Below are 18,400 nucleotides of genomic sequence, written 5' to 3'. Positions count from 1 at the left end.
TCTTTGGTTTTTAGTTTTCAAAATGTTTCTTGAAATCCCTCAATTCGAAGTTCATTATTATTATCTTCTACATTTGTCTTTTTCTTTTCACATTAATAACCAAAACGAATACAAAAAAAAATCTTGAAAATTTTACCAAACCAAAATTCGACGGCTTTACCCGCTACTCCAAACAAAAAAAAATCCATACATTTGAAAAAAAAAACTAAAAATTGATTAATTGAAAAATCAAAACTCAATTCGATTCGTTGTGATATTCCTGTACATTCCCCAACCCCTCCTTGAACTAACGATTTGTTTGCTGACAAATTCATGATTGATTTCTGAACCTAATCCAAAACGAAAAATGTTGTTTTCTTCAAAACCAAATCGAATCCTAAACGAAAACATCCCATCCCAACTTAATTTGACCAACTTTGAATAAAATGAATTGAATTGAATTGAATCGAATAGAATATGCCACTGTGGGCTATATGGCAAAACGAATTCAAATGCGAAAACAAAGATTTATGACGATCCAAAAGATGGCTGAGCAAAAAAAGCAGCAACAACTAGATGGGGTGCAACCGCCTCCCAATCCAAATCCGAATACGGTGGTGGATCATGGCGGACATGGGCATGGCCATGGCCATCACAGCCATGGTCATCCTCATGTACCCAAACAAACAGTGAGTAACCGCCCAATTGGCTTTCAAAATATGCAACAAAACGTTGGTGGTCGCGGTTGCTCGATAGTGGGACCCTTGTTCCAGGAGGTGAGATTCAAAGTGCACGATCCCAAGGCTCATTCCAAGGGTGGAACCCTGGAGAATACCGTCAACGGAGGACGGGGTGGCCCGCCCGTTGGACCACACGGTCCTGGACCCCAGGGCCCCCCAGGTGGACCGCCAGCTGGTGGCGGAGGTGGAGGAGGAGCACCGCCCGAAGGTGGTGATGCTGAGGCCGCCGTACCAGCACACTTGCTACACCCGGGCAAGGTAAAAAAAGTAATTTTATGCCCACACTTTTCTACCCCACAGAGATCAGAAACACAACTAATCTATTATCTCCCTCTCTTTTGTCTCTCTTTCTCCTCATGTTATTTGCTTTATATGATCTTTTGTTATTTTTGTTTTTTTGATGACAATCTCTATTTGCATTAACTTAACTCTAGGATATTAACAAGCTCTTGGGCATAACGCCATCGGACATAGACAAATACTCACGCATAGTGTTTCCGGTGTGTTTCGTGTGCTTTAATCTCATGTACTGGATAATCTATCTGCATGTCAGCGATGTGGTGGCCGATGATCTGGTCTTACTGGGCGAAGAGAAATAAACCAAAAAACCAAAAAAAGACTTATCCAATGCAAATGCAAGTGCGAGAACGAAAACGAAAGAGAGTCAACGGTCAACATCAGCACACGAGAGAGAGAGAGAGAGTCGTAACCACAATCTGGCCATCACCACTACCAATAACAACTGTGAAACAGTAAACCTACAACAACACTACCACAGTAATCTTTGCACACGCAAAGGCAGGTGAATTCGCAATGCAAGTGCAAGAAATTCCAGGCTTGATGGAGATGCTCACATTCTCATCTCCCACGTTCAGCCCAAGGCACACAAACAACAATGGCTCATTATAGCAACAGCAACCGCGCAACAACAAACAAAACCAAGAGATACACGCATTAGTTGTAGTTAAATGAAATTTAATACATATTAAACCAAAAAGAAACAAAAACCCGAAAACATAATTTTAGTAAGCAAAGAACAAGAATAGCTATAATTTATTGTTAATGTAAAGAGAAGATTTCCCCTGAAACACAGAGCAACAAAAAATAAATAAAAAAATCCAAAAAAAAATAATGAAGGAAACCTATACCTACATACATATATATACAATATATATATATAAAACAAAAATAAACAAACAAATGTTAATTACCATAAATAATGATGAATCCAATACAAACACCCACACACACAGATATTCAGTTCTAAATGGTGCAATAAAAGGCCCACAAGGAGGGATACCCACACACAGACACAGAAAATTAAAACATGAACACGCATACAAATCAAAATTATATACTGTCAACAAGTAGCATTGTTTATGAACCACCCCCCCCCCCACCCCCCTTATTCCACAACAACCCTCAAAACTTCCTAACCACACCCAACCCCCCCCCCCCCCCCTTCCCCCTACCCTTCGATAAGTAACAAGAACAAATTAAGACTTAAATTAATCTCTCACATTGAAACGAGCAAATTGAAACTTTGCGAGAGAGAGCACACGTGAAAAAAAACTCTCATCTATTATATATTTGAGCTAGAAGCTAGAAAACCCACAAACACAACTATAATGAAAATCGTTTCAATAACAACAACAACAAGAAAGAGAACAAGTAAACAAAAACTAAACAAACCAAATCAAGCAAAAATGACAAAGCCAACCGATGCCTCTGAAAACAAAGAACACTTCAGATGTCTTTATTTCTAAAATCTTTCAATTCTATTTTTTCTCACTCTCTCTCTCTCTCTCTCTCCACACTCTCACTATATCTACATAATGATATTTCTATAAAACTATTTCTCTTTCCCCCTCTACCCCTTGCAAGCACTCTGTCATGCACTCAATAACACTGTCTCTCCATCATCGCTCTCTTTCGAGTTATATCAGGCTTCCCATTTTTTAAGATATAATTACAATAAAAACAACAACAACAAAAGAACTAAAATTTAAAAAGCCTTACCAACATTTGAATATCAAAAACCAAAAAATCACCTCTTTCTTACCCAAATCTCATATGAATAGTAAAAACACTTCCCCTTTAAGGCATACTATGTTTTTCACTCTCTCTCTCCCTCTCATTCACTTTTGTAACATAAGGCAAAAGTTATACATGGTCTTCCTCTTAATATCCCACAAGTTCTTAACCACACAAAGAGACACACACACATACACACTTCTAAATAAATCCTTGGTCTTTTGGGCAGATGAGTTGCCAAAAGCGTTGCTTTTTTGCTCTAGATGTCAATTAATTACACACTCAAAAAAAGCTATGTTTTCCATATGAAATGACAATTGAATCACATTTTTTAAAAACATTTAAGAAAAGGAAAAGTTCGACAGATGTCTTGGATCAATTTTTCGAAATTGTGAAAATATCCTGTGGCATTTGAAAGCAAAGCAAGAAAGATATTAATTCATTTTTAGTTAAAAAAATTTTCAACCCAACCAAAAATCTTCTATTATTTTTGTTAGTGACCACTGTTGTTCTATAATCTCGAGAAAAGGATAAAATAAACTTGTTTTATTTACATTTTGAAACATATTAACCCTAAGAGCCCGCAAAAATCACGTAAGAAAAAATCTTCTATCTACAAATTGCTATTGAATGGGGTGGAGTGAACTTATTACTGTAAGGCCTATACACTTTAGTAAGAAAGATTTCCTGCACTGATAGTTTTTCCAAATTAGCCATTTTTGAGTAGATTCTACAAAATGATTTAAATTGATTTCCTTATTACTTTCCCAGTTCGTTTAAAACTTAAAAATTCTCCTAATCGAGGCTCTCTTTGGGGTTCCTTAAAGAAGAAAATTGGTATTGATAAGGAAAATCCATTTACGCGATGAGTGTTCAGTCTAACCCAATTCATTCGTTCAGTTTGAATTAATTAGTGCCCCAGATACTGTGGAACTTAAAAAAAACATTGCAAAGCCTCATAAACTTCCAACATTTTAATAGCATGCTATTACAAAACTACGAAAAAATTGGCAACAGTGGTTAATGCTGTGCTGCATTTTACTAACAGGATTTTAGGAGCATGTGATATATGACAATGTTGCAATCGATGAAATTTCTTAGTATGCCCTTAGGAGTAACTTTAATGTGATTTGGCAACAGTAGTTAACGCTGTGCTGCATTTTACTTACAGGATTTTAGGTGCATGCGATATATGGCAATGTTCTGGAATTTCTTAGCATGCTTTTAGGAGCAATTTTAATGTGATCTGCCAATTGGCAACTTTGTTTATATAGTTGGTAATGCTATTCATAAATAAATTTTTGTACCATACTTTGAGGCGCAAGTATTTTGTTTGCCGAAAATGATTGGCAACATAACTGCTATAGTTGGCAATGCTACTGATAATTTATTTTTAGTAGCATGCCTTTAGTCGCAATCTCTAATGTAACTTTTGCAAAGCTTTTTTCGCCAACACTACTTTTATTAATTATTTGAGGCATAGTTTTAGGATATAATGCATATAATTGGCAATACAACGTATTGATAAGAACCCTATATGCTGATCTCCCGAAAAGAAATCTTGTAATCTCATATTTTGGCCCGATTGTAATGTACAACCCTGCCGGGTTTGGGTAAAGCAATCTACTGATTTAAGTGTTTGAGCATAGAAACCAATTTTCGTCATCACAGTGAGTTGCATGGACCCCTCAACATATGAGTATGAAACAGATCTGCCCATATTTGTATGCCCTGTTTTCCGATTAATGACCTTGAATGCACAAAAGTCACATTCTCTACCCATAATTTACTAAATGTAGAATAGATACCTTCAAACTCATACCAGTTATGGTCAATATCAGAACCTACGCACTTTTTCCTGAATTTTGAAGCAGTGAGACCTCTTGTAACAATATTTGGACCCTAGACATCCATGGTTTTATCCTGCGCTCTGAGCGAGTGAGTTATCCATGTCGATTATTTTCATAATTAACTTGGTGTTTTTATGTTAGAAAAACCTACCAACTTTGGTAGGAATCTACCAAAAACGGCGACACTGATCGTGACTAGCATAAGCAATGTTAATGGAAATCCCCAAACAATCTAGAAAATCACAACGAGTGTATGAATAGATGCAAAATAACGGGGTGTCGCTATCAGTGGTTTTTCCGCGATAGAACTTCAGAATATTGTTATTTTGTTATTTGTTCATCCCTTTAAGACTTCTGTACGAAGAGGTGGGGTTAAGCAGCACGGTGAAGGTGAAGGAACTATCTCCGATTCCTTAATAGCATTTTTATGAGAAAATTCATATTAAATGGTGTTTGAGGATTGCCTGTTTTGACAACCCCGGAATTTGCCCAGTATGCGACTAGGCAAATTCCTAACTTAAGGGTTCGACTTGAGTATGTTAATGTACTTACTCCGTGGACCAGAATTGTCTTCGAGACCTCTTCTAATGTTTGTCTCTTACCCCTGGTCTACACTGTTGGCTCTTTATGGCAGCGATGTTTTATATGTTGTCCCAGGAACAATTGACTTTCACCAGAGTAATCTATTTTCTTCTCCTTTGATGAATTTGGCACCAATAGCATTGCCAGTTTATATTAACTTGCGCCCTTTATTGTCTCACAAAAATGTATTTCTTTACTTTACAATAATTGTACCAACCACTTTGTTGGGTAATTCAACTTTGGTTTTTTCAATATGTATATTTGCCTCCCGGTCTGCCACCAAATCAAACACTTGTATTTTCTTTGAACAACAGCAATGCTTTATTATGATGAACTGCAAGCAAACCACCAAAGGGCTAGCGGTTTCTCATTTCTTGCATTCACAGCAGAGGAGCGACAAACAGAAGCAGAACGATTGGCATAGAAAAATATGCGTTGTTATGTGCGTACTTATGTGCCAAAAAACGAATATACATAAGTATGTATGTATTACATACGTGTGTTCTGCTATGATCGTTCAACTGCTGATGAACTTGACAAAAACAATGTCGCTACTCTTTTAGGGCGAATGCAAAACAAACGAAATAGAATAACAAAGGGAAAAAACAATAAAGTGGCTCTCGTAACGTTACAAATTACGTTGCTAGCAACATTGTCGAATTTCGCAGTTTTTTAATGTACATGTTCATTAAATGCAGCGAACAATGACAATCATCTGTTTACAAAAATTGTTAGTTTCAATTGCTTAAGAAACTTTGTCTTTTTTTTTGTGTTATTTTTTTTTTTTTGGGATATATTAGGGATATGAAAGACACTAAGCCCGACCAGAAGACTTTGTGAGTCTCAAATCCCTAGGAATTCCATAAAAACATCTGCTCCGGTGCCCTCATTCAGCTTGGACCAATCCGTGTATATAGAAGGACCAGTGAAGTTCGGAACGCCTCTACTCTTGAAGCACTCCTCGTCGCCACCGATATCAGCACCGCCACAATACCCTGTTCCTTCTTCATCAACAACACTATCGTAATATATTAAAATATTAAAATCTTACTTACTAAGATATGCATTACTGTAGATCTATAAAAGATGTGTCAGAAGAGGAACACGTCGAGGAGGTGTACTGTCTCCTCTACCTTGGAATATAGCCATTAACTATATATTATTGTCTCTGAAAGAAAAAGGTGTAAACGTGGTCGCGTATGCTGATGACGTGATAGTTGCGGTTAGGGGAAGTTTCCCAGCACTCTTAGAGATATTCTTCAGGAAACTCTACGTGCGACAGCGAAATTGCCTATACAAAGCTACCTCTCCGAGAAGACAGATTCCAAGTTGCCATCGAAGAAAGATCCGTCCGGCGTTGCCAATGCCACGTAGTCGTCCCACGCCATCGGCCTACCGCAAAACTAACGAATGCCCGAAATCCGAAAAGCGCGAGTTCCTGACTCTCTCAGTCAGAAGACTTTGCTCAACGCAGGGGAAGTTTGCCAGCACTCTTAGAGATATTCTTCAGGAAGCTCTACGTGCGACAGCGAAATTGCCTATCGAAAGTGGTAAAGGCGAAAATCCGTACAAGACAGGTCTTTTCAGCAGGAGATGCAAGTTACTTACAGTGGCATCTGTCTCCTTGGGAGGAGAGAATGTTCCATTTACTGAAAGCGCAAAATACCTGTGTGTTTGGCTAGACAGCAAATAGAACATTTTGTTTTTAGCTTGGTTGACAGTCATATCATAACAATGATGTCAACATACAACTGTTCACTACCAAAACAACGCTTTACACGCCAATTAAAAAATTTTAATTACAACTAAACAATTTGGCAACACTGTTAGAATCATTGTAAGATTTCACAGAATTTAATTGATGTTTAGCAACATTTTCCGCACAATCGAAGTCAGTACTAGGCTTAATGCAGCACATAAACAGGGTGTAAGCAGAGAAACAAATACAAAATGCCAATATTTTATACATTTAGTAGTTCCAACATAATATAAATATATGTATGTACAAACACAAAAAAAAGAAAGGCTATGGCCATCAGCTTCAACAGTTATAAGAATTTGTTTATAACATATAATTTTTACTCAGATATTGAAAAATTGAATACTATGTTGATGTTTTCAATAGACGGGTTCCTAAGAATCACCAGGCCTTTGTTATGAAGAATTGTACGTTGATATTGAATAAGAGAAACGCATGTTTCTATGAAGTGTTTTACAGATGGAGGATTACCACATTTCGGACAAGAGTGATTTAAGTTTTTATCTAGCAGGTGTCGATGCGTTGCATTGGTATGGCCCATCCTAAGACGGTTAAAATTCCGAATTTTTCTCTTACCAATATTTGTGGGGTAAACTGGCGTTTCGTTGCTGGAATTTATTACACTATGGTGATAATGTTGAAATAGTTTGCGATTGTTGGAGTGTTGTTTTTGAAGTTCCATAGTAATAGCCCTTTTCAAATCTATTCTTTCAATTAATTGATCTGTTATCAGCTGTGCAAAGCACCCATTTTTAGCCGCGAAGTCTGCATGTTCCATTCCGGTCAGACCAACATGCCCGGGTACCCAGAAAGGAATGATTTTATTTTTTTATACCAGAGGCAGTTTGAGGTATTGGTGACGGCTTTTAAAACCGATAAGCTATTAGAAAAAATTATAGTCTTCTTTGTTGCTATGGCGTGATCAATTGCATGCAAGATGCCAGTAATGTAGATGAGTAGTTGTTTAAGCACTTTAAGCAACTGGATAAGAGATGTTACCATCGTTCTTGGTTTCGTCTGTATATAAGAACTCCAGACAGAATGTTGAGAGAGAGTCTTTTCTGTGCAGCTGGGTAAATGTTTCATTCGCAGTATTGTTCATGACAAAGTCCGCAAGACAGAGATTACAGCTGTGTTCCCGGTACATCCAAACAGGATATTTTAATCGATATTTGGGTAGCTTCTCACTGAAATTCAACACATTATTTTTAACACAGTCATGTATGACTGACGGTAATCTTGGTTTCCTTTTTGCTATTAGAACTTTGGAAACCTCACTATCGGTAATGCTATCGTAAAAAAACAAAATCTTTGATTAAATTCTATTTCTAGAATATAAAAACTTTTCCTCCAAAGACGGTAGCCCAGACTGTATAACTAAGATTTTGATGGGAGTTGTACGAAAGGTGTCGATGCTGCTGCGAATACAGTTGTTATAAAGGGAGTTTATTTGACGCAGAGAAGATTTTGGACTGTTCCTAAACAAAAATAGATCGTTATCAATTTTGCTTGATACTAGCATTTTTTTTTGGAGGCCACCGTAGCGCAGAGGCATGTCCGCCCATGAAGCTGAACGCCTGGGTTCGAATCCTAGCGAGACCATCAGAAAAAATTTTCAGCGGTGGTTTTCCCCTTCTAATGCTGGCAACATTTGTGAGGTACTATGCCATGTAAAACGTCTATCCAAAGAGGTGTCGCACTGCGGCACGCCGTTCGGACTAGGCTATCAAAAGGAGGCCCCTTATCATTGAGCTTAAAACTTGAATCGAACTGCACTAATTGATATGGGAGAAGTTTGCCCCTGTTCCTTAGTGGAATGTTCATGGGCAAAATTTGCAATTTGCATTTTTACAAGGTAAGTCAAGGTGTATGTATGAGTATGGGTATATATACCCATTTTAACGGAAATCTGCAATTTTGTCATCTTTACTTATATTTGAACCTTAAGTCACAATTTTTTTTTTAATTTTGCTATTAACAAAAATATTTGTGATCATATTGTTATTTCATGGCCCAAGGACTTTGTATATCTCTTCACACAAAGCACATTAAAACATATAAACTCCAAGAACAACAAATTATATTCAAAGCACAATTTTCCAACAACAACAAAAGAAAACACGAAATATCAACAAAAGAAATCTTTATATTAAATTTTTAGTTTTTTAATTTTTCTTTAAGTTAAATGAAAGAAAAACCCTTTACTCAAAATCATTAAAGGAATGGCGCAAATAGGATATTAATTAGAAAAAAAACACGATAAATATTTTTTATGTTATAGGTTTTATTGTTAGATTTGTTTTCTTTTAAATTAAGCGCTTCCAAGATGAATTGCCAAATTTATATTTTAGGCATTTGAAAAATTATGGTAACTAAAGAGATGAAAAAAAAAATAAAAACTAAAAAGAAAAATCCAAAACTAAATAACGAATATTAAGTCATAGTCATATTTTTATACTACAATTAATCCATGACGTAAAGGACAAGGTTGACGACGCTTATGACGACATCACTAATACTGTGGACTGGAAAAAAACCAAAACGGACTCAATCGAGGCATCGGTGGTCACTTGAAATACTCATTTATTTTGCACTTACAAGGAAAACAAGAAGAAATTTTACATATTTTTTGCACCAGATTGATAAATTGTTGTATTATTTAAAAGAAGAAAAAAACCAAAACAAAAAAAAATCCAAGGAATATAAATTATAAGAAAATTGAACAAAAAAATCCAAAAAAATTACCAACACACAGTAAGAAAAGATCTAAATTTTAAGCACTTATAAGTTATAATTTTTTATGAATGAGCAAAACAAAAGAACAAAAAAAAAAAAACAAATTATATGAGATAATTAGAAGACAAAACGAAATCTAGGTTAAACGTTAAGCGATGATGAGGAGCAAGTTAAAAAAAAAAGAAAAATAAACACAAAAAATTAAACAAAACCAACAATATATAAAATTAAGAGAAAAAAATACTGCCTAAACTAAAAAACCAAATAAAGAAAAACGTATTAAAAACCAACTAAAACAAAACCAAATACAAACTAAACCAACATCTAAAAGAATAAATCGGGAAAACTTTTTTAATGTAAATATTCGAAAAACAAAAACTAAACAAACCATGTACAGAAATAAAGAGAGAAAACCTAGAAGAAATTCGTTTAGTTTGTAAGTAAAACAAATATTGTATATATATACTTATATTATATATATAGTGAATCAAAAACACAAAAAAAATGATTAAAAACGATCAAGACAATGTCACAAATAATAACTAATTATTATGGAGGTGACAAACAAAGATGATTATGATTATTATTAATACAATTACAGATTATGATTATGATATATACATAAGTATACATAATGTGTATTTATATATGTTGGTATTATGTTTTAAGGTAAACCAAAGAAACAAGCAAACAAAACAAACAAAAACCAAAAACAAAACCAACAAGTGAAAGTAGGAATAAAACTTCGCAATCATACTAAACCAAACCAAACGGAACGAATCAACGCTATTAATTATTTATGAAAATTAATAGTTTGTTGTTTTGTACTACAATAAATGAAAAACAAAAAAAAAATAAATAAAAACAAACTCTTAGTATACAACACTCTATTAAGTGCTATACAAACAAACAGACATACATACATTCATACAGCAACATAACACACATACATGCCTACAAATATTATTTAATTTGACAACCAAAACATGTAACATCTCTTCTTAACACCCACACCAATACATGAACAACAAAAATACACTTATACACCACACAAATAATTACATTTTTAACGATTTATAACAACAAACTCCACAAGCTAAACTATTGCACTCATTGTTTCCACAAGAAATGCAAATAACTGAAAAGTCACTTAAAAGCCGAAAAATGCCATACAATACAAGGCAATATGTTAGTGGTACCCAAATCATATAGGTTAGGTTAGTTTGAAAAGAGGATTCAGATATTAATCCGCCCCATGCCACTATGGACATACACCTAAGCCAGTAATCGGCTTGTTGTGCGCTCTAAATACTATAAAGTAACCTCTAAAAAGAAAATTTTAAGTTAGGAATTCCGTGCTACTTTCAAAATCCTTAATTGTTTTCATTACCACTCCCCTAAGTTGGTTCATATCTGGTATTGTGTCTCCACCTAAGTGCCGGTGTGAGTTAGACGCGAAAGCCCGGCAATGATAAAGGAAATGCTGCAACGTCTCATCATCTTTCCCACATTCCCTACACATGCTATCACTTGCCGCACCGATTTTACATAAGTGAGCTCGTAGTCCTATGTGTCCCGTTGTGATGCCAACATCCAACCATACCATACCAACCAACCTCCTTCTTACTTCCTTTCAGTAATAGCCTCGTCTTCTCACGATCTGGATCCCCCCATAGGATTTTCACCGTTCTGCCGAACGTTTTGCTGTTCCACAATGTTGCATGCGCATTCGTCGCCTACTCCGTTAACTTTGACAGCGTCGATCCGAAAGGCTTCGGGTTAACCAAGTTTATTGACCGCCAAATCGTCTGCCCTTTCATTTCCGCTTACTACGTTATGGCCCGGCGGATTTTGCCACCCTCAGAGGCGTCTATCTCCTTCTTACACTGCAAAACTGTTCGTGCCCTTACCGTCCTGGTTGTCATTGCCCCAAATGGCAATTTTACTGTCGGTAAAAATTTTCACACTCGACGTTAGCACCACACCATTTAACGTATTCCGTGATCGGCCGGATCTCCGCCTGCAGTACTGTATTATGGTCAGGCAGTCTAAAACAGATCAATGAAGACCCCCAGGCCCAATCTGTCCTCTGACTTTGATCCATCCGTGTAACAACTTCCAAATGGCAAAACTAGGGTTCCGTCAATCCAAGACTATGCCGCTGGCAGCAGTGTCTCGCACTCGACCTCCAGTGTCGTCTCAGGTATCCGATCGGAATCCTCTTCAAATCCATCCGGGCTTCCTATCGTCCCCTCGAATATACTGCGATGGTGGTATGAGCTGCTCCCATCGCCTTAAGTCTCATAGCCGCAGTGGCTGCCTCACACTTAATCTGTCTGTCAATGGGTCTGACATCTTGAATAGTCTCCAGTGCCCTAGTGGGCGTGGTCCACATCGCTCCGCCTATGCCAAGACAACATGTTCTCTGAACCTGTTGTATGGTCCTTATGTTGCACTTTTTCTCCATAGCAGTCCACCAAACTACTAAGGCGTATGTAAGTATTGGTCTAATCGCGCTTCTGTAGTATTATGGTCAGGCAGTCTCAGTACCTGGGTTCTCAATGTAGACCCCCAGGACCACTTCAAGGTTCATCTCAGGTATCCGATCGGAAACCTCTTCCCTTCCTTCCAGGTATCCGATTTGAAACCTCTTCCCTTCCTTCCAGGTTTCCTATCGTCGCCTCGATTATACCCATCCTCAATTCATTCTCCCATCGCCTTAAGTCTCATAGCCGCAGTGACTGCCTCACACTTAATCTGCTTGTCAATGGGTCGGATATCTAGAATAGTCTCCAGTGCCCTGTTGTCGTGGTCCTCATCGCTCTGCCTATGGCCAGACAACGTATTCTCTGAACCTGTTGTATGGTCTTTATAATGCACTTTTTCTCCATAGCAGTCCACCAAACTACTGAGGTGTAAATAAGAATTGGTCTAATCACGCTCCTGCAGAGTCAATAGACAATCCTAGGATTCAGGCCCCATTTCAAACTTACAACCCGTCTACATAGTGCCCAACATCTGTAAGCCTTCTCAGTACGCTGCTGAATGTGACACTTCCAATTCAGTTTCCTGTCCAAAATCGCACCTAAGTATTTGACCATATCAGATATCGAAATCGTCTTATTGAGGAAACGTGGTGTGTTAAATTGGCCCACCTTCGTCTTCCTCGTGAACAGGCATATTTCAGTCTTCTCAGGGTTAACATTGAGACCTCTGGGTCTAGCCCAGTCATGTGCCATATGCAAAACCCTTTCGGGCCATCTGCATAGCTCGTTCGGATCCTTACCCTTTAGAAGTATTTTAAAATCGTCTGCGTAGCAGACAGGCTCAATTCCCTCCTCAGTCAGCTTCCGTAATAGGTCATTTATGGTTGTCACCCATAGCAGTGGTGATAAAATGCCAAAAATAAGTTGTGTTTTTTCTCTTTCGAGACGAGAATGATCGAAAATGTTTCTTTGCAAATTGGGACGCTTTTGGTACGGCTCTTGAAGCCTTCACACCTAATATGGCTGATGAGTAATTCTAAACCAAATTACGAAACACGTCCCACAACGGACGCAGTTATCATTTTTCAACAAATTTTGAATTTGATAAGCCATAACTAAGCATAAGCAAAGTCGTAGCATCAAACATTGAAATCATAAGCAGAACACTTATCTATCATGTCATTTAAATCATTCAATTATATTACTTTTGCAACGAAAAACTGAAACCGAGCCATTGTGCGACAGTGTGATACCTCTTTGGGGAGAAGTTTTTATATGGACTTCACCAATGCCGCCAACACCAGGAGGGGATATGCACCGCTGAAAAATTCTTTCTGATGTTCTCGCCAGGCTTCGAGCCCAGGTTCACGGACATGCTATCCTCTGCACTATGGTGGCCTCAAATTGTTATACAAAATTTCCGATTACATGAAAATTTCAAATCGTAATAAGGATTTAAAGAATACTCTCCATCTCTTATTACAGAGCTTTAATACCTTTTATAACTAGGCTTAATGATGAAATGCCTTTAAACTTTTGTAAACTAACGTAACATGGTAATGTTATAGGATAGTACCTCATTCAACATTTTCTTACCGATAATCGCAGTTACGGATAATAACACATTCACAGATAACGAAGTGAAATCGCATGGTGAACCAAGCGAATATCTAAAACTAGCAGGATATATGAAAAAGATGTAACATTCGAATTGGCTTTGGCTCTAAAAAGAAATTTGTATACCCTACACCATCACCGTGGTACAGGGTATTATAAGTTTTTGCATTTGTTTGCAACGCTTAGAAGGAAAAGTGCTAGAGCCATTGATAAGTATACCGATCGACTCAGAATCATTTTCTGATTCGATTTAGCCATGGCCGTCCGTCCGTCTGTGAGTCCATGTGTTCTTGTAACCAAAGTGCAGTTCGTATTTTTGTTCAATCATCACGAAATTTTGCACATATCACTTTTTTGACCCAAGAATGAGCGCTTTGATTTTGGTAGAAATCGGTTCAGATTTAGTTATAGCTCCCATATATATGTATTGCCCGCGTTGCACTTAAATGGCCGTAGTAGCTAAAATTTTCAACTGATCTGCACAGAATTTGGCATGGATTGTTTTGCTACTGATCTTAACACATCTGCAAGATTTCACCAAAATCGGTTCAGATTTAGATATAGCTCCCATAAAAATGGATCGCCCGATTTTCACTTAAATGGCCGTAGCAGCTGCAATTTCAACCAATCTGCACAAAATTTGGCATGGATTGTTTTGTTGCTGATCTTAACATATCTGCAAGATTTCATCTAAATGGGTTCTGATTTAGATATAGCTCTCATGTATATGTATCGCCTGATTTTCACTTAAATGGCCGTAGCTACAATTTTCAACCGATCTGCACAAAATTTGGCGTGGATTGTTTCGTTGCTGATCTTAACATATCTGCTAGATGTCATCAAAATCGATTCATAATTTGATATAGCTCCCACGTATATGTATCGCCCGATTTGAAAGTCGGTTCAGATTTAGATATAGCTTTTATATATATATATATATATATATATATATATATATATATATATATTTGAATATTACCGGAATTTATAATTGTAGGGTAGGTGTAGGGTATTTTATAGTCGGCTCCTCCCGACTTTTGTCTTTCCTTACTGGTTTAATTGCCACTTCAACTGTTCCTTAGAAGCCATTTTAAAATTGCATAACAAGATTCAGTCATGGTATGCTTTCTATTTTAAAGCGGTTAATTATGCCGAAGTCACTTGACTCCCCGAATATCTCATGCTTTATACGTAACTATTAAAACACTTGACGGCTTTTATAATTTCCCTTAATCCAGATCCGTGTATATCAAGATGGCATTAATGGATCATTTCAATAACGCAGTTAACCTTGAATACTACTTTCATTAAATTGAAATTTTGAGAAGAATTTACTATGATAACTGAGTATCAAGTTTGAGAATGATAATTCTATCAATTGAAGTTTGAGAATAGTTCAGTTAAAAATCTGCTAGATGTGCTCAAACTTTACCGAACTTTTGCTATGAATAAGTAACTCAAAGCATAGACTTGTGCTTAACTTATTCGCAGATGCTTACATTATCAATTCCATATCGATTGGAGTCCTGTGACCATGGATATTTCTATCAGACTCCTTATCGAATATGTTGGCAGGGGTTAGAATTTCACAAGCATAGAGTTGCCGCTGCTCATCCAGCGCGTGTCGTTAGATTATTTTTACTTTATGTGGATGCTAAAAATTTTCCAATTTTTTATGGCAAAACTTGTGACATTCAGATAACAAGTGCAATAGTTTTTCTACTTAAAAAACGTATTAGTTTAGAACAAAAGACAAAGTCTTCAACAGTTCCTCAAAAGAAGTAAAAAAAGTAAAAAAAACAACAAAAATAAACTCTCTCTCATATTTAAGTATGACTAAGTTGTAAATATGAAAATATCACAAGCAAAAAAAGCCGTTCAGATAGTCACGTCACACAAAAATGAATTAAAAACAAAACCAAAATGAAAAAAAAATAATACAAAAACACTCTAATTTTTATGCCACCAAACCACACCCAAAATAAAGATCTCAGTAGGAAAATTAACACATAATATCACTAAAAGGTTAAAACAAAGTAAATCCCTTCTGTTAAAAGAAATGAGGAAATTTAGAACTATATATTTTTTACTCAAACTCAATTTCCACTAATACAAACCCACAAACACGAACACACATAGACACATGCCTACAGACGAACATATAATTTTTTGAGAATTAAGAAAAAAAAAAAACACACACACAAATCCCCATTTTACTTACATCCACCACGGCCACACAAAAAAGCGGGAAAATTTCTCTTGAGAACATTTGTGAAAATTTGAGATCATATTCTAAATAATTTAATCTTTAAATGTAAGTTTATCGATTTTCAGTAAATGCTTTCAAACGAAATTTTTCGCTCCAACAAATTGAATCGATTTATCAGACTCAATCGGACTCTCCTTCATCCATTTTCACCTACCCTCACACCCATACACCCTTAGGTATTATAATTGAAACTCTCCCCATAATTGAATTTAAATTAAACCAAATACGGTCATTTCAAATGTCACCAACCACATCATATTCTAAAAATAAAGAAAACGAAAAACTAAAAATCCAAACCAAATGAGAAATTACTTTATCAAAGTGTCTATTCCACACCTTGAATGAAAATAAAAACAAACTGAAATATACGCTAAACGAAACAAAATGATACCCAAAAGGACTAAAACCCCAAAACTCTCTTTAGGCAAAAAATAAAAAAAAAAACTCAAAATTTAAACAAAAAAAAAAATTTAAAACCTAATACAAAAAAAAACCTAAACACAAGGACAAGCAATATAATATCTTAAACTTCTTAACACTTTTATACTATCGAAAGAAATATAAGAAACAAAAACAAAACAACAAGCCAATCCCTAACAACCTACAATAAATCCTGCAGCCTATAAAGGGGTCCCACATCACTTTCGAGTATTTTTGCCTTTTCAGAACTTTGTCTAATAGATCTGTTAGTAGACACTTGTCATGCAAGTCTGAAGAAAACGCTGGTCCCGAAAAAGCATTTGAAACTTGCAAAGAAATATTGAAAATGTTGAGAACTGTTCCCCTGTTCCTTAGTGGATTGTTGATGGGCAATATTTGTATTTGTTAAACGTTGAAAACTGAGGTTCCGACCGAAATCGCCCAAAATGTTCAATATCAAGCTAGTATTGAAATGTATTACAAAACGTGCATTGAAGCTAGCACTTGCATAGTGACGAACTGGTTCTCTGTTGCCTTTGTATGGCATAGATGCGTACGGCACCAAGAACCCTACGAAATAAGACCCTCATGGTTCCAAGAACACTGTTCTTGCTTTTTTCTATCCAATCGTGGGTACTTTCTATTCAGGTTGAGAACAGTACGTTCTTTTAGCGCCTTCAATACATTATCAGCTAGCCAGTTCAATCTTGCGATAATTTACAAAGATTTTATGGAGTTTATCTCCATAGTTTAATGTTAGCAATTTCTTTTAAATTCGGTAGATTTACCCAGCTTATTTTGAATGGATAACCCACCAAAAAGCTAAGTTGACTCGGTAAACAGTCAATTTGCTTCATTGCAAAACCCCTACTTAGAGGCACTACAGGACACAAAAGGTGCACAGTCGAAACCGTATGGTAGCAGCAAACGATTATTCGTTTACCGAACCAATAAATATTCTCTTTGTATCTCTCCTATGAGAAAAAGAGGGAGGCCACCGTAGCGCAGAGGTTAGCATGTCCGCCTATGATGCTGAACGCCTGCATTCGAATCCTGGCGAGACCATCAGAAAAATTGTCAGCGGTGGTTTTCCCCTCCTAATGCTGGCAACATTTGTGATGTACTATGCCATGTAAAACTTCTCTCCAAAGAGGTGTCGCACTGCGGCACGCCGTTCGGACTTGGCCATAAAAAGGAGGCCCGTTATCATTGAGCCTAAACTTGAATTAGACTGCACTTATTGATATGTGTGAAGTTTCGCATTGTCTCTTAGTGGAATGTTCATGGGCAAAAATTTGCATTTGCATAAGAGAGAGAGGGAGAGAGAGAGATGAGTATATGAGCACATAGACCAGTGATGGGCAAAAATACTCAAACTATAGCACATTACTGTTTACGTATAGAAGCAAATAATCACAAGCAAGCCGATGGGCTTGCAATTATTTGCAATTGTGTACTCCTCATTGGCATAGACAATTTCACAAAACTTTTTTTCCATTTTTTTACTGAGCAAGAGCAGTCAGTATGTTGAGCAGCTCGGTCGAGTGCAGATGGTAAACTCCGAAATTGAAATTTTTTAAAGTTTCGCCGTAGGTACAAAAAAGCTGCTATGTCCAATGACCAACATCTTAAAGCAACAGACAAAAGGCTTCCAGATACAAGAAATCCCAACAGGAATTTCTAAGGCACATACAGTGCCACACATAAGTATTGGCACAATCACCTCTATTTTTCAGCCCCGTCTCCCAGTCTACTCAAAAAAAATATATATTTTTCGAAAGAACCCATGTTGTTACTTAACTAATGCAGAAATTTTTGTTCCAAAAATTTTTTTTAAAATTTTTTATATCTCATTTAAAAAAAAAATTATATCTTAAATATCTAAAAAGTTTAGTCTAATTTAAACTTTGTTGGCAAGCCCATTTGCT

General features: G+C 36.5%; 1 protein-coding gene across 5 annotated transcripts in view; it reads left to right on the top strand.

Annotated features, from left to right (window-relative positions):
* The window catches only part of LOC106089047 (gamma-aminobutyric acid receptor subunit beta), a 144,681-nt gene extending 142,899 nt beyond the window's left edge, over positions 1-1,782 (top strand). For 3 of the 5 annotated variants that reach the window (XM_059361249.1, XM_059361252.1, XM_059361253.1), the window contains 2 exons: positions 454-986; positions 1,154-1,782. In XM_059361249.1, coding sequence (XP_059217232.1) covers positions 454-986; positions 1,154-1,318 — 698 coding nt within the window. In that variant the 3' untranslated portion in view covers positions 1,319-1,782. The remainder of the gene's footprint in view (positions 1-453; positions 987-1,153) is intronic. The other 2 variants (XM_059361251.1, XM_059361250.1) reach the window with 2 other exon arrangements.
* The last annotated feature ends 16,618 nt before the right edge of the window (positions 1,783-18,400 follow it).

Source organism: Stomoxys calcitrans, chromosome 1, assembly GCF_963082655.1.
Source record: "Stomoxys calcitrans chromosome 1, idStoCalc2.1, whole genome shotgun sequence".
NCBI classification, from domain to species: Eukaryota; Metazoa; Arthropoda; class Insecta; order Diptera; family Muscidae; genus Stomoxys; species Stomoxys calcitrans.
Note: the sequence above shows the minus strand (reverse complement) of the source record. Positions and strands in the feature narration are given on the sequence as shown.